We start from the raw sequence: 27,364 nt of genomic DNA on the forward strand, positions 1-27,364 counted from the left end.
CTGTTTGCCATGATCTTTGCTATGTGTCTCTTTCGAGGGATCCAGTAAGTGGCCCATGAACAACCGCGTTCCCCACATGCTCAGAAGAAAGAAGGAAAATCTGAAGAAACAAAACCTGAAAACGCCCAAAAAAAACTTTATTTTTTTTAACAAAATGGGACAGGGATAAAAAAAAATAAAAAGAAAAAAAGAGGGTTGTAATATATGAATGACCAAAAGGATTGTACTTCAGGGGCTGGAACTTTGAGGTGATGTGCACTACACTGTACACCGGACCCTTGCCCAGAGCCACCCACAGCAACCGTGGAGCAGGAGCCCAGAGCCGCCGATTGCACTAGAGACGGATGGAGCTGGTGGGGGTGAGGGAGGAGGAGCACAGCTGCCTCTCACACCAGGCTGAGCCTACATTCACCACTTCATCGTGCTTTAGGCAACAAAGGACCCAAGAACAGACATGAAGGGGCTGCATAAGGCAACAGGTTGGCCTTGACTGTCCAGGTGGGTTTGAAACAAGCAGTGGTGGCTTGTCTAAGCAGGTGTAGTCAACATCTGCAAGATTCTGGCTTTAATTCCCAGCCACAGGATGAGAACACTCATTCTTCAGTGGAAGCGTTGCCCCTGTCGTGTGAAACTTGTCAGAGATATCAAGCACTTCAGTGAGGCTGGCTTTTCTCTGGAACTCCAAGCAGGAGCAACGTGATCTAACTTAACAATGGGACTCAGCTAAGGCTGGCTGAGGGTCAAGAGTTTGGTGCCTACCTTTCTGTTTTTACTAAGATTTATTGTTCACTGTTGTGAAAGAGACCAAATGGTTCCCTGCTGTGTTCCCATCTCCTGGGGAAAAAATGGCTCTGGTCAAGCATCATTGATACTGCTGCCTTCCTGAGAAGGGAGGATATACTGTTTAAATCTTGTCAGCCTTTGCCTTTCCTCTGATACTTGCAAAAAAATGGTTTGTGGTGCTCTGTTAGCATAAATATTTGCAGTGGTTTCTGCATGTTTTTCCAGCCTTAAGGAGAGGTCCAGACACGGTGCTGGATTGAAGAGGCTGAAGTTTGTCAACCACTCCCATGCTGGTTTCCTGGACCAGTCTGGTGGAATCATTTCTGGTCAGAGAATTTCCCCAGAGATTCTCCCATGGGCTCATGATGAAAGTAATCAAGTCAGAATTGTTTTAGTTGATAGTGTTTCCTCCCTTGAGATAGTTTGGTATTTAACTAACAAGTCACCTGCTCAATCATTTGGAAGTGAACCTGAGAAAGATGGCTGGGACTGGACCTTGGTCAGAGATTAAGCTGGAGCTACTGAGACCCCAGGAATGATCCAAGAACACCCTGTGTGCAACCACACTGCTCCAGCTGCTGCTGTGGCTGTGGATATTGATTTGCATAGGTGACTAGTTTCTCATCTGGAATCATCAATCCCTGCTGCCTTAATTGTTCATCTGGTCACTTACTCCCTGACCCCAAACTCATTTTACTGGGGAATGACAGAAGGGGATGTGGTTTCTTGTTTAGATTTACAAAATTTTTACAAATTTTATAGGCTCAGATTATGGGAGCACTTTTATATAGGCTCAAACCAGCTCCTTGGAAAGCCGTAATCTCTGGCAAGGAAGGAGCAGAGCATTAAACTTGGTGCCCAGGTTTTGCAGCAGCAGCACGTTCATCCTCTGGCTGTTGCCTTATACCCCTGAGGCTGTGTCCTTTGAGCTCTCCCAGTGGCACTGCACAGACTACAGGCAAGGAAGGAAAGCAGCAGAAAGCTGGGGCCACAATAGACAAAGATTATGGCTAAGTATCTAGGTTGGGGAATCAGGATACTAGGGAACAGGAAGGAGGCATTAGGAGCTTTTCCAAGCTTCATTTGAGAACAATTTATTCAATGGCAAGAGAGGGCTGGGCAGGTAGAGCTGCAGCCTCCCCATGCTGCAGTCAGCATATTCCAGCAACAAAATATGTTGCCAGGGCTGCTGAGCAGCGTCAGATGTTGCATTAAATCTTCTGGAAATATGTTCAGAACTATTTCCCTCTGGACCTCCTTGTAATGAGGCATTTTAGCATTAATCTCTGGTCTGTTGTTTAATAAAGAAAAACAGTTTTGTTAGCCAAAACCCAGCAGTATTTGTCCTGGACAGCAGGTGCTGCACTTAAGATAAGAAAAATCTGTTCCATCTACCAGTCTTGTAGGGAATGGGCTGAGCAGAAAGCAAGCTTATCTGTTCTCCTTCTGCCTCAGGAGCTGGTGTCAGTGACTGTTCTGGGACAGCAATTCCCAGGGAAGGAACAAAACTGTCAGCAGAGTTGGTAATTTGGCTGGAGGTGATTGAAAGAAGCAGAACTGCCTCCCCCAGTCTCCAGTTTCTTCCTTTCCCATCAGTTTATTATGTAGAGTTCTCAGGTCAGGGCCTGGCTGGCAAATTATCCTCATTTGTGCATGGTGGGTGGCTGAAGGGGAAAAAAGCCTAAAAGCCTTTTCTGCCACCAGTGGCATGGGGAAAAAAACCTGTTAGAGATAGGGGAACCAGACCAAAGCAGCCAGAGCACTAAGTACTGCATACACACATGCCTGAAGTATGATCTTGGCTGGCTTGTTTCTCTTTGGCTTTCCTAATTCTGTACTCATTGCTTTGTCTGTTTTTAGCTTTCTTGCTTTCCCTCTCTCCCTAATGGTAGTCCCCTGTATCTTCAAAAGGATCTCTTCTTCATCTGTTATTCTGGGCTGTGCACAGCTGTTTCTCCTCTTCTACCTTTTTTGATCCCCCACTGCTCTTTGCTGTGTGAAGACTTAAAACCCTCTCTGCAGGCTGGCTCACGTGCCACTGGGAACACAGCTCAAAAGGCCAGGCAGCAATTCCAAACAAGAAATGGAGATAGCTCTAAAGATATGTGCAAGTCTGAGAGGATCTTTAGCAGTTGGTAACAGGCAGAAGGAATTTCCTTGGGGGAACTTAATGAACAAGCAAGCCCAGAAAGCAGACTCCCCACTGCATGTAAATTTGTTGGTTTTGTCCCTTGGTTTTGTGGCTGTCCCCTCTGTGGTACAGTAGTTTTCAGAACTGTAGGCAGGAGAAGCAGTTGTATTTTTGTATTTGTTTTTACAGCTCTGGTGAGTGTTTTGGGGCCAGGGGCTCAAGCTGAAGTGACTGCTGGCTGGAGAACTCTGGGCAGGCTGGAGAGCAGAAGGAGCTGCTGTCTCCTTTGCTGTAGCACTGTGACCACGGCCCAAGCACCTTGGAGGGATTAGCAGAGACCAGCCTGGGCCAGCCCCCAGCCCCTCTCAGCATCCCTGCCTCCTGGTTGCTATTTAATGCTCCAATGACTATCACAAATGCCTGGGAAAAGGGCTGCGTGTGAAATAATGTTTGAAATATATTTTAAAAAAATGTAAATGTTCTTTTTATTAGATAGTGGAGCTAATTTATCCTGTATTCCCTACTGTAATCCTTTTTTATATTGAAAGGAAAGTTTTTTTGGTAATATAAACCAGAACACAAGCCTGAAGCACTCTCTGCACGGTTTCTGTGTGCATTTCTTAAAAAAAAAAACCCAAAAAATAAAAGAAAGATATTGTGACAGTGAAGTGAAACAGCTTTAATTTTCACTATTTGCTTGGTGTTAAGTACAGTCACTTTCTTACCAGAGGAGAAATAAACTCAGGTACAGCAGCTAAAATGAGGTATAAATTGAAGTGTCCCATCCCCTGCACCACCACTCCCCACCCACACCCTCCCAAGTAAAAACCCTTGACCAGAAAAGAGGCCAGCTTAGGACAGACAGAGCCTCTCCTATGTCACCAGCTCCAGTTTGCCAGATATTGGTTAGATGCAAATAAGATGATGTAGGGAGTTATGTGAACGATGAGTTTTCTTCACCCTCCAAAGTGAGGGCTCTGTGAATGCAATGGTTTGGGTCCATCCCTGGCAGAGAAAGGGGGTCAGCTTTAAGTCCTGGCCTGTGCCTGCTTGGAGCACAATTCTCTGGGGAACAGACCCCCAGTCCTGCACAGCATTGTACAAATGCAGGAAGTTCAACTGCAGTCTCCCTTGGGAGATGACATCGGTCCAAAGCTCTCTCACAATGTAACAGATAAGGAAGCTGAGGCCTCTGGAGATGGAGTTTTTTTGCCAGCAGATCAGTAGCCGAGCCTGAAGCGACACCTCAGGCTTTTTGATCCCAAATTATGTTCTGAACTGCCACCTGCAGCTGTGATGTCAGCACTTCCATCCTTGGGGACACAGTTCTGCACAAAGGTGTGGCATCCTCCTCCCTTTCTCCCCACCCACAACAGTGAAGAGTGAAGACAACCAGGTGCAGCTGGTTTCTGGCAGTGCTCTGCCTGGCCTCCATCCTCACACCACCCTGAGCAACTCCCTCCCTGGCCTCACCTGATACACACTCACCTCCTCCAGAGGGCCTGGCAATGTTTCTCCTGCAGCTCCTTGCTGCTGAGAATGGACGTGCCAGGAACCAGAGCTTAGTTGTAGAGGAGGTGTAGAGCTCTGCATTTTCTATATGGTCCACTTATAGCAAGATGGAGAAAGAAGCATCAAAACAACTACATGTCTCCACTTTCAGGACTAGGTACCAAGTAGCATGAAATCTTTTAAGTGACCACTCCCCCAGGCATTGCTCTATGGTAGAGCAAAAAAAAAAACACTGACCAGCAAACCTAGAAGTCGCCGATTGTTACAAGTTTTGCAGAAGCAGCTGCTAATCAGGAAACCAGAGAAATCTAATCTAATCTCACCTTATTTAAAGCTACCCTGGAGACCTGTAACTGCTTCCCCCACCCTCCTACCTGATCTAACCATCAAGAAGTCCTTGGAGTACTGCTCTCACATAGTGCAGTAACTCATTTCTCTCACCTACGGGATGACATTTTAAGGTAGAGTAATCAGACCCGAGTCATAACTAAGTTCATGGGACCTGTGGCCAACACAGATGGGAGGCAGCATGAAGAAGACCTCCCAATTTCTTCTCCTGTAAGACTGCTTTTTTTGCTGTGGTAGGTTCTACTTGTCTGTCCTAGAAAGATAATTTCCCACCCCCCCCAAAACCAACCATCAATCTGTGTATACATTCATGTGACACCCCAAAACACAAAGAATCAAGCTTCACGTACCTATACCCACAACTACAGCCAAAGTGCCACACTGAGGCCACTGCAGCTGCCCATGCAGGTGATGCACAGGGGGAGAGCAACAGCCACAGCATGCCATGCTCCAGCTCCTGCACGCTGCTCCACTTGGTCTAATTTCTGATCCTCTCCAGCCTGCATTTGACCATTATCTGCCTCACAGGGAAAGGTTTGCCTCTTAGACCCCAATTCTTCCATGTGAACAGGAACACTCCTCTTAATTAAAAGTTTTAGTTGCTCAGTATCATTTTTGGATGTGCTGAAAGCAGCTTGACAAGCGTCTATTGTTGTGAGGCTCCAGAATTTAGCCTGCTGTTGGATGTTGCCTCTCCCTTTGATTTACTTATTAAGCAAAAAACTAAGTTACAATTGTGATGTTTCCTGATTTAACAATTTCCAATATTCTTATGTGACAGACATTTTGCATGGCCAGTAAGTACAATGCACACAGTGTCCCAAGCTTATGCAGCTGCTTCTAAATGCCAAAAGCACTAACACAACATACAAAAACTACCCACTACCTTCTTCTAACTCTACTAAGATATTAAACAGCAATAGCTGTAGATCCCAGTCTTACCAGTGGCTTGAGGACTGCTGTTCACACAAGCAGTCCTGTTTGTGTAGAAATCTTTCTACTGGGATTTTGGAACATCAGCTATATTCCAGGGCGTGCTTTGATTCAGTCAACAGTAGTGCATGAGTAACAAGTCCATATCCTGTACACAGACCTTCTGGCTTTAGTCCCATGGAGAATAAAAAATGCTGCCTCAAGCTGTGGACAGGGATAATCCACAAGGAAAGCACTAGGAAGCAGGGCAGGCAATGCTGTTAAGCCCAGGAGATGTTGGAGAAATTGGCTAGTGAGTACTAAAGCACATTCAGTCTGTCCTTGCCATCATACACTCTGCTCCTTGCTGTTCTTCATCTCAGTTAAATATTAAATATCTTAATGCTACAAACTTTGGTCCTCTCTTCTCAGGGTCAGAAGAGATGTGATGCAGATATTAGCAGAGTTGGAACACCATCTCCCACAGCCAGAGCCCATATCTAGAGGCTATTCACTGACCCAAGCATCTGTGCAGATGCTCTTACTGCTACAGTCCTCTGCTCTTACCAGTGCTAACCACAACAGCACTCCAGCTCCTGCTCAACTAAAGCATCAGATAAAGCTACTGCACACCCACCACTGCTACTACCATCAGTAAAGCTTCAACTGTAGGAAGTGTTCTGGGGCGAAGGGGACAGGACCCCAGCCTAGAAACTTCATGAAACACCCCAAATGAGGGGATGTCTTTGTGCTCAATGGGCTATTTCCAATAGCTTACTTCACTTCTCACATCTTGTAATTCAAGTTGCTCCACCGTTCCCAGTGCTGTCCCTGCAGAGGGAACAACGAGGGTTCTCCCTCTTCTTTTGCTCTATCTCCTGCCAAGCCCTACACAGCATCTGGTGCAAAACTATGAACTACACAAAAATGCACCTCTGGCAGAGAGGAAAGAAGAGCTGTTTGCAAAGCACTGAACTTGACCCCATCCAGCTCCTGGCTACCTGGACAGTCAGTACTTGCTAAAAGGGGAAAGGGCTATAAACCAGGGGAGGTGCAAGGCTTACCAAGTAGAGTAGCCGGTTCCTTTGTAGGTTGTCTTACTGCCCTGTCTCCTCAGGGATTTGGTTCCAATATGCTGGCCTTATTTTGTGCTTTGTTCCAGTGGGTTCAGAGCCTGTGATCCCATCAGCCAGTGCCCCTAGAAAACTGGCTTTTTTCCCTGAGCCTGCCAGGCCCACACACTTCCCTGAGCCTTCCTCCCCACTGTTCCTCACCTCCTGCAGAGGGGCTGGGGGGGGTCCCACTGATGTTGCTCCCCCATTTCACCTGGCAATGCCACCAGCACTGGGTTACACACTGATTCATGCCGGTAAAGAAAGAAACTCCTTTAGAACCAAAAGGGACTAACAAAAAAAAAAAAAAATTAAAAAATTATAATGCAAAATTACCGACACAAACTCCCCCCTCCCACCTTTCCCATAACAAAAAAGCCCAGGAGCTAGACTTTCTTGGGACGACGTCCAACTTGGTAATAATAATAAATGCTGATGAGGATGAAGAGGGCTCGGCTGACCAGGAGGAGCACGGCACCTGTGGCTATCCGGCTACTCTCAACCAGGGAGACAGTGGTAACTAGAGAAGAAGGAGAGAGACAAGGCAGAGGTTGGTGATGCAAAACCAAAAGGAGACAAATGCACAATGCTGTTTTCTGCTGCCCTCTAATGCAGAGCTTTGGCAGGAACTGCTGAGCCTTGCAAGTGCAGGAGCTTTCAGCACAGGCTCGTTCACATACACAGTGAACCCACAGCAGAGACTCTTCACTGGCTTCTTGTCACAGCCTTGAGGCTTGCCATGGACCCCAGAGCTCTCCCTTACAGAAACCCTGCTTTCAAGGCAGCCCCACATTCAGGCAGCCTGAAACAGTCACTCAAGCAGATGTGAGTTTCCATTGTGCTCAGGCATTAATCTGGGAGTCACATCCTCCTGAGTTTGCTTTGTGGCTTGAATGCTTCAGTGCTGATAAACATTTCTCAACTTTAGGAGAATCTACAAAATATGCACAGTCCACACACATTGCCTGTATTGAACACCTCTCTTTTCTGGCCACCAACACATAGCTTGCATCTAAACCAGCTACACACTGAGCTACCGACACACACACAAGAACTCCCTCCATTGTTAAATATAGATAAGCTCCCTAGAAACAAGTTAAATGCTATGCTCTGTTTGGGTAACACTAAACATCCCCCTTTTTAGTGTAGGTTGCCAAAACCTTTTCTTGTTAGACCCTGCATCTAGGCAGCCTGCTCCAGTAATGACTTGTGTTGGTATGAAGCCCAGGACATTTGCAGGGAGAAAAATTAATGAATTGTCAGAGGGTGATGTTCAAGGAGCAGCTCAGGGCAGAGGCTATTCCATGGAGGAGAAAAGAGGCAAGCAGCTGGCAGGGAACATGCTCCACCACGGCCCTGCCCACCGTGGATCCCGCTTCCCATCACGCAGTCTTCACACCTTCCTCCTCGTCCCGACCGACCCGCAGGCACTCACCGAGGAACTGCACGGCGAAGTAGCAGGCCTCGGCCAGCAGGCTCCAGCGGATGATGGCCTTCTCGGCGGTGTACAGGGCGTTCCACATGATGAGCGCGATGCCTGCGGGCACAGCGGGGCGCGCTGCCCGAGGGCCGGGACAGCGGCCAGGCCGCGCTTCCCGCCCGCCCCGCGCGGTGCCGCTGCAGGACGCGGTTCGGGCCCCTTTCCCTTCCCACACCGCATCTCCGGCTCCCCGCGCCTCCTTGTCTTTCGCCCCCTTCTCCTGAGCCCTTCCCGGGACGCCGCCGCCTTCCCACGTCCCCTGCCGCTCCCACGGAGCCCCAGCCGCGGCCCAGCGCCCCTCCCCGGGGCCCCTGCAGACTCCCTTTGCTGGGGTACACGGGGTGATTCCCCAGGGATTCGGAGCAGGCACAGCCCTTCTTACCCTACCTGCAGCACGCCTGAATCCCCGCTAGGAAAAAGCAGCAGTAGCCAAGCTTTTCAAAATACCCCTCAGCAATTTCTTTGCTAACAGCAGATGTTCTGCTCTCCAGCTGCAGCAGGTGTCTGGCTGGGCACGGACTTTGTCCCCTGCTGCCGTTTTGGCCACCTGTCCCCTTACTCTGTGGGGCAGCAGCATCCCAGTACGGCACTCACTGAGGAGGGCTCCTCCATAGAGCCGGATGGGAGTCTTGCTGCTCACCGATTCCTCCTCAAAGATGGCATCGAAGAGCTGGTCAGGGAAAGCGAGGGCCTGGCAGAGGCGAGAGAGAAGCTCAGCAACCTGAACTGGCCGCCAAAACATGTCCTCTTGGGCAGCAGCCTCCAGCATCAGGCCCTTGTGGGATTGGAGCCACTGGCCAGGAAACTGGCAATTAAGGAGGCGCAAAAATATCACCATGTCAGCTATCGGCTGCATGGCTGGTTTTTGTGACCAAGGCTGCCATTCCTTGGTTTATGGGCCCTGCTAATGAAAACAGACTCTCAATGGGAACAAACTGTCAAGGACACTGTCGGCAAAGCCCATTACTGAGACACAGCGAGGGCAAAGGCCTCGCAGGAGAAAGTGGTAGGAGCTGCTGGAGGCAGGGGAGGAACAGAAATGCCAGGGACTGAAGGGCCCTGCTGGGGCACCCCTTTAGCAGTCAGGAGCTGGTTCTTGCCAGGACCACGTCCCTCACTCACCATGACAGCAACCCCGGAAAACATGACGGCGGAAACAAGCTGCCAGACCCTGCATGAGAGGGAAGACAGAGGACCCAACATGAGCTTGGAGATGACCCCATCACTCATACTTCACAAAGCATTTCTAGCTGCCTGCTCATTCATCAGCCTTTATCCTTCCCCCATGCACAAGCAAGACAGCCAGAAACCTCCCATGGAAGGACTCAGCTTTGCACATCCCACTAGCTCCAGCCTCAACATGCAGACCAGCCCTGCTAGTGAGACAGACCATACTCCCCCTCACCCAAGCAAAGAAGAGAAGTGACCCTGCCAAGAGGATGTTGCAGAGCAGGGTCCCCACAGGACACACCACTGTCACACAGTAGAACAGGAGCTCCTTCAGCCCAACACAACCCTTGTAGTTCTCTGCACATGCAATGAGACAAGAACTTGAGGGTCTCAGGCTAATTAATGGGGAGAAGAATGCAGAGCTGGTCTGGTTCCACAGCTTGCAAGAAGCTCCTGCAGGGAGCAGTGATGCTGGCACAGCAGCAGAGTTGGTGTCTTAAACCAGAGCTAGCAGGAATGCTGTGGCCAAGGGGCCTCAGATGACCCAGCTCCAAGGTGATCAGTACCTTACCTGAGTCCTAGTGGTTCCCGGACTGCAAACTTGATTTCATTTCCCAATACTTGGCTAATCTGAAATTGAAATGAAAGGCACAAGCTAAGCAGATCCTTCCCCAGTCTTTAGGCAGTACTCAGCAGCCCAAAATCATGTATCTAATCCCATGTGGGAGTTTATCTCGAAGGCTGGAAAGAGGAGGAGGACAAAGGATTCAGCTGTGACTTGTTTGTCCCAACGCCCACCTTGATTTACATGAGGAGCTGCAGCCTCTACTACTCCCCTACTGGGATCAGCTACCTGCAGCATTCAGCTGGGAAAAGGTCAACACCAGCTCCTGTTTCCTCTTACCTATGGAAGAGAGGAACTGACTTCTCACACACATAACCTGCATGTCCCATCCTGATGGAGCACAGGCTCAAGCAGAGCCCTCAGGGTGTAACAGTATCTGTCCTGCTGTCATGTGCATGCTGCCCAGAGCTGCTCATGTTCATGTGAACATGCTCACAATGCCTGGCTATAACTACCCCAAACCACACGGATGGGCAAACCCTGGTTTGCCCAGCAGAAGGTCCCTTTTCCACCATTACTGCACACGGGCTTCCCTCTCTGCTGGCCTCACCTTTGAGCGATGGACCTCGCCGTCATCATCCTCCCCGCCGACGCCCAGGATTTTGCGGGTCTTCAGCCTGCTCACCAGGTCGGTCTGGCTGTGCTTCTTCATCAGCGGCGGGGGCTGCTTCGCCGCCATGGTGCTGGCCCTGCCCCACCAGCCCTCGGCTGCCAGGGGGCACAGGGAGGCTGCAGGAAGCGGCTCCGCTGTCACATGAAATTTCACGATGTTTGGGGAAAATAAAACAACCGCCGCCACAAGGTCTTCCTGTTAGGCCGGCAGATGGCTCCTCATCCTCGCGGGGCAGGGAGCCTTGGCAACAAGGCCGGCCCCAGTTACAGGTGGCTCATCTCAGAATGATCCTGCTGTCTCCGGGATCTGCCATGGGAGGGGAAAGAAAAGCTCAGAGCAGAGTGGCTTCAGCATGGACATTTAGTTAGAAATGCTTTTGACCTACAAACCATAATCTTGTCTATCCCAGCATGAGGCAGTGCCCAATAGAACCTCTTTGCTGTTTTTCAGATTAGGGGAATTAAGTGTGTCTCAGACTAGGGGAATTAAAATCATTAAGTAATTCTTGGCCTTTTTCCTTTTCCCATTCAATACATCACATTCTTCAGCTGCCATTTCAGGTCAAACCCCAAACAAGTATCAGTTACTTATTTGTGTGTCCCCCCACTCACATGCTGCAGCCCCCAGGCTGTGCGAGAACAACATATTAGCCCCTGAGCAGAAGAAGCCGGAGGCATGATTTTCCGTGAAGATTCTCACTTTGCTTTCAGGGAAATTATGGAAATTAGAAATGACAAATACTATCTGGGATAAGTAAATACAGGCAACGAGACTTGAAAAAGATAACTTCTGCCCTGACATGTGTGTAAAGCTACAGGTATTGAGTCCCATGAAATCACTGTCTCATCCCACAAACATAAAACCCTGGAAACCCTCAGTTCAGAAAGCCTTTTCTTCCAATTTGTCATCATTTTATCTTGGCTCAGCTGAACACAAACGCTTTTTTCTGTTTGCCACTTGGCCCTTCCAGAGACCCACAGAAATTTCCCCCAGGCACCAAGCACAGCTAATCCAGCCCAAGCCAAGTGTAGGGCTCATGCCCCAGCTGAGCCTTCCCAGAGCTGCCCCAGGAGGAGACAATTTATGCTGATGTCTAAAGATTTCACAAGTCTTTGGAGAGTAATAAAATGAGTACAATTATTTTGGCACTGTGCATGCAAATGTTGTGCCAGTGCCTTGCGAGGGATTTCCCTCTCAAAGGAAAACCCTTCCCCGTGGTTGTTCAGACAAGAACAGCCAGTCCTGTCTGCAAGTGCCCAACGTCACTCTTTCTTTAAGGCAAAGTTAAGAGGTCTTGCTGGGATAGTGCAAAAGGTGAGTCCCATGACCAAGGGTTTGATAAGATCCTTTCAGCAGACCAGGCAAAATGCTTTTCAGTGAGCCAGTTGAGCTACCCAGTGCTTTGGAGGTACTTCTTTTGGATTGTAGCAGGGCTTGTTCGGTCGTGGGTTTTTGCTCTTATTCCACGGAATAACTAAGCCCAGGTTCCTGGAAAGGCAGCACGAAGCCAGATGCAGCAGTCAGGATCTGGAAATATTTCAGAATTGGAACAGTGGAAAACACCGCCACAGGAGGAAGGTAGAAGCCATATACTCAGGCCTACCTTTGAGCACAAGGCAGGAAACTCAAATGGTAACTGACAGTAGAAAAGTTTGAAAGATTTATTATGTCTGGGGTTTGCCAACCTAAACTGTCACAATAAATTGTGTGTATTCAAATCTAGATAATCTGCACACAAAATCCAGGCCAAAGCCAGAGTGATGTGTCTAAAAGAAAAGCTCAACATCTTTAACTAGCTACAGTTTTTGCAATTTTTTCTGCTCCTGGCTGCTCCTGACTAACAAGGCTGGATGCTGGGTGGTTTCCCACCAGAAGTGCTGAAACCAGAGGAGACATGTTGCTGTGGTATTTCTAGCCCAGCATTTTCTGATCAAAGCCATCCATTCCAATCGTGAAGCAACAGTCTTGTGGTGAATGCTCCTCTCTCTCACTCTGAGGCCATCCCATATCTCTGAAGTTAGGGGGAAAGTCTGGCAGAGGGCCCAAGCAGGAACATCCTACTGGCTCCCCTCAGGGATAATAGACCTGAAGCTTGCTGGTCTTGATAGGACTTGGGGTGCTGAGTGTGCTGGCCATGCCATCCTGGTACTTCTGGATCTTTCCTGGTTTCTTGCTAGGGGAAGCTTGATGGCCACTACTCCTGCTCTGACCTAATGATCAGAAATGCCAGAGGAAGGGAAGATGGGAAGGGGGGTAAAAAAGGAAGGAAAGGGTAAGGGAAAGGAAAAGGGAAAGGGAAAAAAAAAAAAAAAAAGAAAAAAGGAAGGAAGAAAAAAAAAGAGAAAAAGGAAGAAAAAAAATGTAATAGATAATTTCTCCTGAGACCAAGAAGCAAAGAAAGGTGGGACTCCATGACTCACCAATGAAGACTGCACTGAATAGCTTTGTGGTTACAGAGGCGGTTTAGCAACTGGCTCAAGGCCAAAAGATCAAAATTTGCCTTCATAATTTGTCTCGCCAGTTGCTTTCAGGGCAGGAGTTGGTGGAAATTTATCCACATCATCATTAACACTGCTCTCCCATTAAGAGTTTCCACTAATTTGTGGTAAGCCACTGGCCAAGAGCTGGGACAACATAGGCCAGACACAAATGCCAATAAAACAATCTGGTGCATAAAGCCACACTCCTACAGCACAGCTAAGGCACGGCCCCGCAGCCAGTCCCACATCTCATTACCCCCTGGTCCAGAGACAGAGCCAGCCTAACGGATGCTGAATATTAATGGCTAATGAGCTAATGAATGCAATTAGTGCTAATTCAGTGACATTCAGAGAGAAGATGCTGAGGATTTGAAAACATTATACTTACATTAATGTATCCTGACACACTGACAGTTTAGAGGATCGTTTCTATTAGCCTGTGAGTTTGCAAAGGGAAACCTCCACCTCCTCTTTCTCCTTCGAGTCTCTCCTCCTTAATCCTTTTTCCAAGCATCCCAGGGACTGTGCAGATCAGCCACCATAAACAGGCAATTCCTACTCCCTGCCACAGCTCTCTGTGATGGGCAGTGCTTATGTGCAGCTGAAAGAGGGTTTTTTCTTCCTAGATCTCTTTTCTTTGCAGGCTCCTTTCAGTGTCAGCTCTCTTGCTCAGCTGTTTAGCATACTGCATTCAATTTTGATAGCTACTGCTTAGTGGTGCAAAGAAACCTCACTGGTGCCACACCAACGATAGCTCAATCTCTCCCACCTCCACAGCTCTTCCCCCAACGTCTCCGCTTCCCTCCCAGCGTCTGGAGAGGCAAGCTCCGCAGCGTGGGAGAGAGGAGACTCAACTGCACATGCCACGGTGCTGCAGCAGCCAGGGCTGCGCGCCCACCGCACGCTGCAGAGCCAGACCCTGCTCCAGCAGCACCCAGAGCTCACTGCCTACAGCTCCTGCCAGCCAGAGCCCGACTGCTCGTGGGTGTAAGCTGCCTGCCTGCGAGGACATGGCTCCCCAGGGCCCTCAGAGCAGGGATGCTGCCCACTGCTAAGCTGGATGGTACTGTCATCCACAGTGCAGCCTTTTACCTGACAAAGCAGTGGTGCTTGAATTAAAGAGGTGGCACTACAGAACTCCTCACTCCAAGGGTTTGATGGCACTTCCAGTCTGCAGGCAGAGGAAGAGACTATGAAACTAGAGCCAAGCTGGGACCATGAAATGTTTATACATATCAGTTGGACACAGTCTGTTCAGCTCCATCACGTTCAGGCCAGGGAGAGGATTCTTGCTCTCCGGTTTTAGAGTTCCCAAGTCAGTATGTCCAAGACAACTCAACATCTTGAGTCTGCTTTGATTTGTTATGCCCAAGAATTATCCAAGAGGGTGCAGTGGATGTCTGCACTGGATGTGGATGTCAAGCCCAACAGGGCACTTGCTATGCCTACACTTGCCTCGCCATCTTCTACAGAGCACAGGCTGAGAACCATACTAATACTAAGTAGGAAGAAGAGGCAGTGTCCCTTTCCAACACTGGAGTTCTCTGGGAGCAATCTGGCAGAGCCCAGGGGAGTTCCCCAGCACTGCAGCAGTACAAGGAGATGTGCATATGAGAGGGGCATCCACCATGGTCACTGTGCTGTACCAGCCCTCATAAATGGGCTGACACCCACAGCATTTCTCTTGCAAGGGCCCAGCAGCTGTAATGGATTTGTCCAGCTCTTCTGGTGTCCCTGCAGGCTGTGTCAGTTCTGTGTCTGCTGCTGAGGACAGTACCAGGTCCACAGCAGCTGCTCTGGACCCCGTACCTCATCAGCCACAGAGCTGTCGAGAAAGCCTGGGCTCAAACACATGCTCACAGTAAAGAGGAGAGGCAGTGGAAACACAGGTGGATTAAGGACAGGATCCACAGACCTATCAAGTACCTTGCAAACACAACACTGTTGCCTAATCCCATGGGACCCAAGACTCCTTTTTTCCCACCACACACGAAGGTTCAGTCTGCTCACTTTTATGTTCTTAAAATGTGTTCATAAACAACCTCAGACACTTCAGGACTCTGAAATCCTGAGGCATGAGGTAAATTCTCTGTGTCTAACCCAAAACCACACCTGAGAGTCACAAAACATCTTTGTGCATCCTATCTAAATGGCCTAGCAAGAGTTTCCCCTGGAAGCCCGTGGCGCAGCAGACCCTGAGCCAGAACTACCCATGTCCCATGTAACTACCAAAATATAGCTATTTTCATCCTGTATTTCTGCAACTGCACATCCCAAACCCACAGTGACCAAACCAGCTCCCTGCCTAGATTTCTATCAAGCGTGGAGATTTAGACTATTAGAACCTCTCTACTGCCAGCCGGCTGGGAATTAAACTTGATCAAGCCAAAAATAACCTGACGCTCAGGCAGTAAAAACAATTAGCACTCAGCCACCACAGCAGCAGAATGCGGCGGCTGCTCCCGCTCTGTCTGGCACAGTCTGTACCCCTAAGCAACAGGGAGACTTCAGATTTCTCACCTGTAACAAGCCAGGTGCACAGGACTCTGTTCCCACATAAACACCAGCCCTTTCAGCACAGAAGGCTCTTTGCAATACCAGCAGGAAGCATGTCTTAACAGAGGCTCATCCCCAGCCCTGCCACAGCCCCTTAAACAACTCTAAAAGGCACAGGGAGCTGCTTCCTCAAGCAACTCTAAAAGGCACAGGGAGACTGTCATCCCTAGGGAATACCCACAAGCCTGGGCAGTAGATTCCCTGCCCCTAAATTATGAAAATGCAAAGTAAGATCCTGAGGTCAAACGACATCTTCACTGGTGCCTCCAGACCATCTCCCAAATCATCTGCAATGCACCAAGAGCCTCAGGCAGATCTAAAGCTCAGCCTTCAGGCTGAGCACGTCTCATGGCCAGACACCATTGGATGGGCTTTCCAAAGCTGTTTGTGAGAGGTGCAGAGCTGCCTGTGACCACGAAGCCTTCACTTGCAAGGCAGTGGCACCACAGCAGCTCTGGCAACCTTAGACCTAAAGGATATGGCCAGCATCACCCCTCAACAGCGGACAAGGAGCCCTCTGCAGCCTGCTGGGGAGGAAAGAATTAACTTGCGTTGTTTACTCAGTCACCACTTCATGCAAAAAAGGACATCCAAAGTCTGCTCAGCCTTTTCCAAGCATCCTCTCCTCTGTCTGCTCCAGAGTTGCTTTAGCCCAAGCAGGCTCAGCCCCTGCACCCTCCTGCACACTGTTCCTCTGCAGCCCCTGGGTGCAGCAGCTCCTGCCCCCAAGCTCCCTGGGGCTGTACAAACATCCTGCCCCAAGAAGAACCACTATTGGCTATATCCCACAGCACCTGGGAGGTACGGCCCATCTCCGGGATTTTATTGCCCACAGGTTTCAAATTTCCTTTTACAGAGAGCACGGGAAAGTTTCTATCTGTGTCTCAGGATGTGTTATACAGCAATCAAAACCTGTAAAGTGCTCAGTTCCCCTGAACAGGATAAAAAAGCTCTGTTGCTCTACCAGTTTCTCAGATGGGAACTATAATTAAACACAGCAACCTCTCTCCTGCTGGCCTGCCAAGCACCACCTGCAGCAACTCGCTGACCCCTCCATGCAAGCCTGGGCAGCACCTCAGGGGAGAAATGCTTGTCTGCCTCTCACAGCAGCTGGCAGGGCAGCCTGTGACAGGCTGCATTGCTCAGGCTCCCCACGGGTGCCCAGCTGGACACCTGGCCCCACCGTGGCCCCTCTGTATGCACTCAGGGGGCTGCTGCCACAGGGGACAAACAGACTTCACTCTTCAGCTACCACACACGTGCACTCACACCCCACATGCAAGCCTGGCCACGCCACCCTGCCTTCTCAAGCAGCCCATCCCTGGCTGCTGAGGTGTTTTGGCTGCAAATACAAAGGATTCAAGGTACAAGCACAACGGTGTACAACAGCTGCTTCAGCAGCTCTCATCTGTCTTACTTACATAAAAGTCCACCCCCTGCATCATCCTCTCTCTGCCACCGAGGCTCTCAGCCCAGCCAGCCACAGCAATCCATCACCTCAAAGCTGCCCTTGCTCTCCCCAAAGGCTCTGCCTGCCACGTCCCCACCCAGCCCCTTGTTATCTCAACAGATGGCCACAACCAAGCAGTTAAGTTTCCCAGGAAGCTGGGAGGATGGAGAGAGAGATGGGGAAGTAGGACGTATTAGGATCGGGTACTGTTTTTCTTTAAAGGCATTAAAAGAGGAGAATTCCTCTTTGATTCCCAGCTGCCTTAGACAGGTGTTTGTGAGAGACAGCCCCAGAAGCTTAAGAGGCCATCTGTCCTGCAGACGATTTCTACAGGGAAACATTAGAAGGAAAAATAAAACCCATATGCATACACACAGAAACACACACACACAAAAAAAACCCCAACCCACCCAAGTAAATCAACCCTTGCTACTGAAAAAGAGCAGCTTAAAAAGCTAGGAAAGCCCTTCAACCAAACAGGGTAATACAAGTCAGTTTTACAGAAACTGTGATGCAACTGCATTTCATCTCCTCTGCCTTGCATCTGAGGTATAGCAGAGGCTCAAAGGAACTCTATGGAAAGACACTGGGAGGAGCAGGGAGGAGCCCACACACACTGTGCTTATCCACAACACCACTGGATACTGAACCTTCACAGTAACATGGAGCTTCTTGGCACTTCTTTTCCTGACCACCTCAGACCTCCCCAAATTTTCTTTCTACTGTGCCCCCAAGCACCTGACAAGAGACTTTCATAAATGCTCTGGGAAGCCAATGCTCTTTATTCTCAACAATTCCCTGCACCTCTGTCCTTTTCCAGAACACAAAAGAAAATTGTTAAGAAATTACAATTTGGGACATTAAGTTCCCTGAGCCACATACAGGCACAACATCCATCTGTATACTGTCACTGAAATAGTGATTTCAAAGCCATTTTCAATGAATTCCCTCCCCAAAGACAATAATCTACACCTCCAGCAATATTAGTTCTCTATCTGCAATCTGGGAACTTACTCAGCACAATGCAACCACTGTGATTTATACACTCTCAACATGTCTACAGCCATGAAATGGAAGATGAAATGAGCCTGTTCCGCTCCATAACCACAAAAGCAGATTCCCAACCAGTTTCATGGACCAGTTTGCAACCCCAGCCTGAGAACAACTCCTGCAGGACACCCCAACAGCATCAGATTATTTTATTCCATTTGTGTAGAAAACAAAGAGCTTCTCCTCTCCATAGTCTGTCATGATATGACCAGATGTGCAGTCTAGGCAAACACAATAGGGAGGAAAAAGGGCAGACGAATAAATTTGCATTTATCAGGAAGATTGCCTTTTGGTCTAGTCAGGATATTTCCTGAGTCCCAGGCACATAGGGACTCACACCTCTCATTGTACAAGCAGTAGTTTCCTTCCATGACACAGAAGTTCTGTAGATCTGGCCTGATATGAAATGGCCCAAGCAACTATTAGTCAACAGATGAGTTGTTAACAGCCCTGTTACAGAGCATTTCCCATACACATGGTTACATCTGCATCCTGGATAAAATAATAAAAGTTTACTATTTATATAAATACATTTAGTTCATAAACAATATGTTATATATTAATAAAGCAAATATAAATGTACATATATACACATATAAATATATGTATTTGTACATGACCATATGTATATATGTTATATATACACACAAATAAGAGACATGGGTTGATTTGTATGGACTTACTTTGAGTCCCACTGCACAATCTCTTGTCTGGTTAGTAAAGAGAATACAGAGTAACAGACCAACCATGTAATGTTGGCATTCACCTGTATTTTGGTCTCAAAGGTGAGAGAAGCAGCTTGTCCCAGACTCTTTCCTGGGAGATGTCATCTAGAGTCTCAACTCCTGCTTCTAGGTCAACCATTTACTGCCCTAAAGACTGATACCACCTGAGACCTCTCAGCCCTGGACTACCAACTACACATTACTTGGACCCATCACTGCAGCCTGGGAACACCTTCTCACATCTCCCCTAAATAATCTGCCAACATTTCCTGTTCATTCACATGATTAGAACACTGGGTTTATTGCTCCCTCATGGCTCCTTAGGCATTAAATAAACCCAGACATGCAGACAGGCTCAAGGAGTTGCTTAGCAAAAACATGATGGAGAAGGCCTCCCAACAAAACACATACTTCAACTACTTGGTAGCCTATCCCAACTTGGCAAAAATCTCCCTCTGACACCTCAGCAGTTTCTATAGCAACAGGTTACTGCTAAAAATGTCAGATGCAAAATTCCCCATGTTGGGCAAACAGAAGCTAGGAGGACAGATTTAGAAGAGGAAAACTTCTAAATAGCTGCTGCCAGAGCTAGCACAAGCTCTGCTAATTCACAAGTTGGTGGTGAAACAACTTGAAAGAAACTTCTAGCAACCCACTAGAGGGGGAACACGTGGTGCACAGGGACATGTCTGTGGAGCACTGTTCCACAGCATCCCTCAGAACGAGGAGGAGCCACAAGTATCCCCCTATCCTGCAGTGAGGCACTTGAAAGTGAAACCAGCTGTTTTTAGGAACAGAACTACAGCATGCAGAATAGGAAGCCTGAAAGCCAAACTATTAGATTATAGGTTTGGCAGTACTGGTGCTCCTTTCATAAAAATCAAGACTGGGTCATTAAACCGCTGAGAGCTTAGTTTTCCCAGATGCATATGAAAAGTAAATCTGCCACAGATCATACAGCTCATGTACAACAGGTGAGACATCTTAAAACAAGAGCCCAGCCACTGTACCCCACCAGTGCCAGGTCGTGACACCTCAGCCTGCTCTGTGGACTCCTGAGCAGCACTTGGTTCATTACACACAACACGTCAGAAGCAGAAATGCCCTTCCTGGCCTGACTAACAACCAGTTTAGCATGAAATTGATTTTTTCTTTCTGTCTTCATTCACTGCTGGTGGGAGAAAGCACCGTGGAAAGCTTGGGGTGAACCTCACGTGGATACTGCCTTCACACACACCAGAAACTCTCAGAAGATTCTCGTGATCACATTAAAGCCAGATGCCGAAAATCAAAGCAGCCACAGCTCAGCAGAGAGCTGCACACAGGAAGGAAGCCCACCACACTAACAACAAGTGACTTTATTTGCCAGTGTGGTTCTCAAGTCAGAAGCTTGAAGAACTCACAGGTTTTCCCCACAAACACAACACCCACCCCTCTGGAACTCACCCGTCCGACTTTGCTTTTATGTGCTGCTGATTCAGGGGAAAACTGCATGCAGCCATGTATGTGGATGTGCACGTGTTTGTTTATGCATGAGCTGCCAAGCCCCCAATTATGCACAGATCAACAAGGCTCTTTGAATTCCCGACTGTGAAGTGCGTGACATTTAATCTGAGCCTTCCTTTTGGATTTCATATCGTGCATTATCAACAATGGCTATTCAGCACACAAGTACCCTTTAGAAAGCTTTCATCAGAAAAAAGGACTCATATAAAGGAGATTGAAAGAGACAATGTCTCTGATGCATGACAGGTTCTCCAGCTTCCGCAAAAGACCAGTGTATGTGCACTGTGCAGAGCACACGCAGAGTCAATGTGCCCCCAGCCCAGAGTAAAAGCACTTCATGGGTGGAGAGAATGAAATTTGGAAGCATCAACTATAACCTGAATCTGTGCATCTTCTCACCTCCGTCTTTTAGGCTCCCTCGGAAATAGGCAGGGTGCGCCAACTCCCAGAGATGTCCGTTCTAGGACAAGATGCACCATCTCCTGCAATGGTTCACCTCTTTCCATATACCACAGGAAGAGCCCGGATGATGAGCAAGACTAGCTTTTGATTGCTTTTATATGGATGGACAAGATCAAGATCCTTGCAGAGAACTTTTCACTACCTGATCCTAGGCAAACCCTGTATGACTTTTGCCCATCTTACAGCATGGAGCCACACTTTGGGATTATGAAAAAGCTGGACAACAACATGCCAAAACGGGCATGCAGATGCTATGTCCTATAGTCACAGTCACGAAGGACCCACATCAGCCTAAGGAACTAAAGCAAGATTTCTCTTTTCATAGCAGAGAGGAGGCAAAGGGGTAGACACCATTATGTGGCATGAACAGTCTGGGTGACAAAGGATATCTTGAGAACTGAGAGGTCCTGCAGGAGCTCTCTCTCCATCTTGCCTGGCACATGCAAGAGAAGTCTTAGGAAAAAAATGTTAAAGGTAGTACTGACTAGTTCTTCTCCCTACTTTTGTTTGATTCTTCTACCCCCAGGGAAAAGGAGGCAAGAGAGATTCAGGCAGCCAAATGATAGCAGCATCAGTGCTGACAAATCAAGGTCTCAAGTAACCATGGAAAACACAGCATTGCCAGATGTCCCTTCTCTACTATCAAAGGTTGTTTAAGGACCTTCCCTTCTTTTTCAGTTTTAAGTCTCAGACACTTGGATACAACAAGTTCCAGTAATATCAGGATCATCCATCAGGACTGTGTGTGTGTGTTTATACACATACAGTGCTTTGCTACTGTGCTTGTGTATAGAAGAGCTCATGACATAGAAGTGTCAGGTTTTAGTCAACACCTTCCCTTGTAATGTCATTTCCATGCAGCCAGGGCTCTGGGAGTTTCAGGTTGGCCTCTTCTCCCACATGTCCTTTGACTAATGACAGGCACTTGGTTTGCATGGTGATGTGATGCAGGGAATAAACTGGCTGGAGGGGATAAGCTCAACTGCTTTATTATTCCTTCATCCATCAACCCTCAATGCATCCTGCTTGTCCAGAGATTTAAACAGTGGACGTTGTCACAGTTTATGGAAGGGATTGGAAGAGTTCCTGATGGGTTTTTGCCAGCAGACAAGGCAAGAATACCCCAAGGAGCAGTTGCACTGGGCAGACCAGTTGGGCAGGAGGGTGGAAGGATGCACCATAGGTGCCTGCTGTTCAGAAGCACACCAGATCTCTGGTTAGCACTTACAGAGACTCCACCAGCAATGCTGATAATAAAGTCAACTAAATTTTACTCTCACTTCACCATGAAAACAACCTGGGAAAACACAGACCGATGGTCTAAATTCTGTGGTCCTGTTCACTGCAACCTTTGACTCCTGGTAGATTTCTGCTTTCTGTGGAGTAATGTTTGGATGCTCTTTATTGCTATTGAGCAGCTTCTACATAAACTTTTCTTCCTAGGCCACAAAGAAAATGTTAGGGAAAAGCCGATACCACCCAGCTCCCCTGGATTCAGTATTGTGGTTTTTGAGTGTCCCTCTCCCTCTACAAGGAGGCAGCTCATTTTTATGCCTACTTGCAATATGCCAAACATCTACTGTGAATGGCATGCCAGGCAGCTAAAATTAAATGTCCAACAGAAAGACTAAGAGGGACTTAAACCCATGGACCTTCAAGATATCTTGTTCTTCAGAAAATAGCCTGCTTCCTGGAGCTTTGGCTAAGACTGGCAATACAGCCCTCCATTTCCACAACACAGGGCTTCCTGAGGACTCCTAAGACATGGCAGAGTGTCTGCAGCCAGGCTGTGCTCCAGCATGGCCCACACATCTCTCACACATCTTTGCAGCTACACAGTATAGGGCACTAGTGAGGCTGCTGCCTGGCTGGGTGCATGCCACACACAGCAAGACAGGGGCAGACAGCCAGGAAGGCTGAACTATAGGCACCTTCTTGGCTGTCAGGAAGGACTGGAAGCACAGATGTCCTTGGGAAACTGTCTGCTCTTTGTCACATCTATCTACATCTACAGCAGCCCTAGCTGGAAGCCCAGAAAGAAACTGCAGCAACCAGCAAGGGCTGGGATTATTTTAGGGCTCAGCAGTGGAATTCCTGGAACAACATCTGCTGGCTGAAAGAGCTTCTCAAGTCTTTATATGACCACAAGCATCCAACACCAGAGGTTTGTGTTTCAGTCATAAGGTGGCACCACTACAAAAAGTGCTTCTGCTGCCATCATGGGTTACTGAATGAACAGGTACTCAGACGAAAACACCATCTGAGTCACCCATGGAGTTTCCTGAAGACTTGTGGGTTTTCTCTGCAGGTCTCTTTTTTGGCTGCTGACACAGACTCAAACTGTTTACTCTCTCAACCCAGGCAGGATACAGCTAAAAACAAGAGGGTTGCAAGCCTTTGTGTGCTGCTCTGCCTGCACCTGCCCCTCTGGGCCACGTAGTCAAAGTGCTGCTGCCTAATTTTAGCACCAAAAGGAGGGATTCCTCCCTCTCTGGTTTGCAGCAGCAGGCAGCTGCAGAGGGGACCGCACACTAATCTCCCTCTAAAATACAGAACCCCTTCAAATAAATAATTAGGTGGCCAGTGTTATCTGACACTCCCCTGTGTGCATCTCCCGCTACACCAACTTATCCTATAATGCCACTCCTCAGGAGACCGGACTAGCAAACCGCGGATTTATTATTCCTAACTGCTTTTCTCCCCATGCTCTCCTCTGTGCCTTTGACTTAAATTATGTTAATCCAAATCCCTAACAAAAACATCTAGGAAACTCTGCATCAATGGAGCCAGCTACCAGTCCCTATGCTTAGGCTTCTAATTTTGGCCCCATAGATTCAGAAAAATGAGCACATAATTTCTGACCACCAACATCAGCAAAAGCTGCTCAACCTTCAGCACTAGACCCAACTACAATGGTTTTGATAATTTCCCTGTTTTGGTGATGGACCTCTCCTCCCTAAAATGACAGCAGCAGTCAGTTTAAATCTGGAGCAGAGCTTTCTTACAGACATTGGTCCTTGATTTTGCCCTGTAAGATGAGCTGGATAAGGGTCCAACCAAAGTCTGGTATAAATGAGTCAGGTACAGCCTAATCAAGGGCTTCCCCATCAAAACTAGAGCACAGATATGCTCAGTAAGATCTTACTTTGCGTACAGAGGGATAAAAAGACATTTACAGATTGAGGTAATTGGAGCATATACCCACTGCTCAGAATGAGGATGAGAGACTTATGCACATTGTAAAAACCAGAAGGAAAGTTTGCTGCTGGGGTTTCACCAGAGGCCTCGGAGGCAGAGCTGGGGGGCCAGCACTGTGGTGGGCCTTCCAGTAAAACCCTGTGCACATCCAAGCCTCTTTTTGTCCATCTGTCATCCGGGGTCAGCCACACTAACCAGCACCACAGTTGGGCACTGAAACACATGGAGATGCACTAAGCCTTGCAGATGACACAACTTCACAAATAGAAGAAGGCCAAGAAGGCCAGAGAGTCATTTATCATTTGCAAACTCTCAAGAGTGTCTTTGGTTATAGCTGAATTTCTTTTTTAACACCTTTTAGCATCTTGAACAAGAGCTTTTCGAACATGGAGTGAACTCATGCTAGCTTGCAATCTCCAGGACAGCACCAAACCCATATTTTCCAAGGGAAGGCAGAAAGCAATGTGAACAGGGAACACCTGGTCGCCTCTTAAGTGTTATTTTTCCTGCTCTGGAAAAAATCCAAATGTATTTTGTGGCCAGCATTGAGTCCTTTCCTCCCAAGACTTATTTTCACATTCCTAGATCAAAAATACAAAACCCAGAAGATCTACGCTCTATAAATAATGTCCCAATAGTGCCAAGGTCACCAAGCCATTCCCTCTGGCACCAGGCCAGAAGTCAAACATAAACAATCTCAACATCTTTCTGGTTCACGTGTGCTTTTATCCTGTGCCAAGGGAAAGCTTGTAGCCAAAAACGTAGCACTAAGAAGAGAGACACCCCCACCTCATGCACAGCTCCACCCAGGTCAACCCGCAGCCTCCTGGGCAGCCCGGTGGGAAGGCAGCCAGTCCTGCCTGCGTCAGAGGGATGCACACTTTGTCTTCCAATGCCATTTAGCAGTTTTCACTAGAAATTTGGGGGCTTACTGGGTGAGGACCAAGCACACCCTTCGCACAGAACATTTCATGATCCAAACAGCTCAAAGTGATATTTGTAACCAGCCTGCGGTACCATCCCTCCCAGCCCCTACTATTCAACATGGTGACCTTCAGAGAGCTGCAGGACAAGTGAACACCAGCTGCAGATGTACTCCTGGTATTTTGCACGCTTCAGCACTCAATGCTCAGTGAGAACAATAGGAAAACATTTCCCTTTGGATCACACCCCAGCTTCCAAGCAGCTCCAAATGGACTGAAAACCTCAGGGGAGGGCATGTCTGTGGCTTGTTCTCCAAGAGATCAATGGCCACCCCAAGCCTCACCTTGCTGTGCATCTCTGGAGATGCTCTTCTGTTCATATCTTAACAATAAAACCTCTATAAAACTACTACTACAATAAAAACTACAGGCCCACAAGCAGAAAGGACCAACTTCTCTTGAGGCTGTAGAGCAGAACTCACCTTCTCAGCCTCCTGGCTGGGACAACCACCTACCCAGGGAAGATCTTCCTTCACCTTACTCTGCTCTGCAGTTGAAGAACAAGAACACACATATACTAAAGCAACCAAGTCCCCCCTTTTCTCAGCTGCCATCAGTATCCAGCCCCTCACTGCTGAGGGCACCAGGACACCACAGGTTCATGGTGTCCCTCACACTCTGCTGTGCACTCATCAGGTGCATATTTATGCAACCTAGCTGAGACAAGGCTAGGGCTAGCTGAGGTGCTTTCATGCTGAGCCTTAAGACCTTGTTTATTTTGGGGTTTTGCCAAAACCTTTCTTAGGAGATTTCCTCCCTGAGCAGACTCCCCTGCTTGAACTGTAACTACCATTTATTTGTTTAAAAATCACTTTCCTCATCCACAGGCCCTGAATGCCATTATTCAGCAGACTGCTCTACTGCAGACAGAGTTACTGAACAAGTTATTTATGCCAAGTCCAGAATAGCCAGTGCTCTTGCATACTCTGTAGTTTCTCATGGCTCAGCTGTGCTCGTGGTACCCTAATGTCAACAAGGCTTTGGTTGCTGCTGGCATTTGTAACTCCCAGCCTTTGCAGACCGAGGAGATTAAATGGTACCCATTTAATCATTAGCAGCCCTGATTCTCAGGCAGCTGCAAGAGGGTCAGGTTCCTTGCTCAGGTAAGAAAAAGGCTCACTGAACTCCAACTCCAAGCAGCGCTGAGGCAGGGCAAGGAGCAGGTGCTGAATAAGGCGCTGCTTCTTGTTCAGCCTGGCTTACTCAGTCGGAGCTGAACTCAACAGAGAAGCCTAATAGCTGCTGCTCTAGACAAAGCAGTGCACCTGCCCAGATGGGACAGCCAGACCCCGTAAGAGGCACAGCAGACCGCTCAGCACGCAGGAATGTGCAAGCTCTGGCGGGAATGCAGAGCCCGCTGAGAGCTGGATTTCCTCACCTTCCCCTCTGCGATGGCCGGGGGTCTGTCCCGGCTCCCTCCCGCATCGCAGCTCCCGCCCCCTCGCCCTCTCCCTCCATCCCCCCAAGCAGCTCGCCGTCCACCATGGCCATGCCCTCCTTGCGGCCAGGGCTCCCCAGCACACCCACCGGATTACATCCCATGGGGAGCACAGCTGAGCTAGCTTCCCTCATCCCAGCCCCACGCAACGCTCTGCCACCGAGGCTGACCCCCTAGCCTGTGCAGTGGCCAGGACTCAGCCTCCCCTTTCAGGCACCTGAAGTACTCATCTGGGGACCGTGGTTCTCCGGTGACGCTTCCCGAATGGGCGGAAAAGAACGGAGCACTTCCAGGAAAGAAGTGACATCGGACTCCTGCCGCTGAGTCGAGTAACAGCCAAGGGAAAGCCCTCGTCACAAAGCCAAGGGACCGCTTGCGCGTCACCTCGGCACGGCTGCTGTCCCTCCAACGCTCGGAGCAACCTGCCACCCTCCCACCAGGATACAACGCTCCACCACCTCCTCCTCCACCCATCCTACCCGGAGCGGGCACGGTCCCATCGCAGCCAGCACAAGGGCTGATCCCTCTCCTTAAGCCCCTGTCCGTCCGTCGGTCGGTCCATCCATCCCTCCCCCGTCGGCGCTGACAGCGAGGGGGCAGCGGGGCCGGCTGCCCGCGCCGGGTTCCCGCGGGGCGCAGCGGCGGCGTCCGCGCTGCCGTTCCCCGGGACCGCGAGGGGCGGCGGGGAAAGTCCGCAGCGCGGGGGGACGCGCACAGCACTCACCGCCCTAGCGCAGGTCCCGGCGGCGGGGGACGGTCCCGAGGGCTCGGCTCGGCTGCCCCATGGGCAGAGCGGTCCGGGGGCGGCCGCGGCACCGCGCAGCCCGCAG

The 27,364-nt window shown here is 48.9% G+C and overlaps 2 protein-coding genes across 10 annotated transcripts in view; one reads left to right on the forward strand and one right to left on the reverse strand.

Moving 5' to 3' along the window:
- TSPAN18 (tetraspanin 18) overlaps positions 1 to 3,588 on the forward strand; it is a 121,113-nt gene extending 117,525 nt beyond the window's left edge. For all 7 annotated transcript variants that reach the window (XM_063158843.1, XM_063158840.1, XM_063158839.1 and 4 more), the window contains one exon: positions 1 to 3,588. In XM_063158843.1, the coding sequence (XP_063014913.1) occupies positions 1 to 48 (48 nt within the window). In that variant the 3' untranslated portion in view covers positions 49 to 3,588.
- On the reverse strand, positions 3,570 to 27,364 carry TP53I11 (tumor protein p53 inducible protein 11). Of its 3 annotated transcripts, none has more exons than XM_063158846.1 (7): positions 27,259 to 27,364; positions 10,624 to 10,992; positions 10,020 to 10,078; positions 9,401 to 9,449; positions 8,873 to 8,969; positions 8,234 to 8,335; positions 3,570 to 7,318 (listed from the first exon to the last, which is right to left on the reverse strand). In XM_063158846.1, the coding sequence occupies exons 2-7, from the start codon at positions 10,750 to 10,752 to the stop codon at positions 7,185 to 7,187; spliced, it is 570 nt and encodes a 189-aa protein (XP_063014916.1). In that variant the 5' UTR covers positions 10,753 to 10,992; positions 27,259 to 27,364; the 3' UTR covers positions 3,570 to 7,184. The 3 variants fall into 3 exon arrangements, with proteins under 3 accessions (XP_063014916.1, XP_063014918.1, XP_063014919.1); XM_063158848.1 differs by lacking the exon at positions 27,259 to 27,364 and adding an exon at positions 27,014 to 27,037; XM_063158849.1 differs by lacking the exon at positions 27,259 to 27,364 and adding an exon at positions 13,555 to 13,687.

The sequence above is a fragment of the Melospiza melodia genome, chromosome 6 (assembly GCF_035770615.1).
Source record: "Melospiza melodia melodia isolate bMelMel2 chromosome 6, bMelMel2.pri, whole genome shotgun sequence".
Taxonomy (NCBI): Eukaryota; Metazoa; Chordata; class Aves; order Passeriformes; family Passerellidae; genus Melospiza; species Melospiza melodia.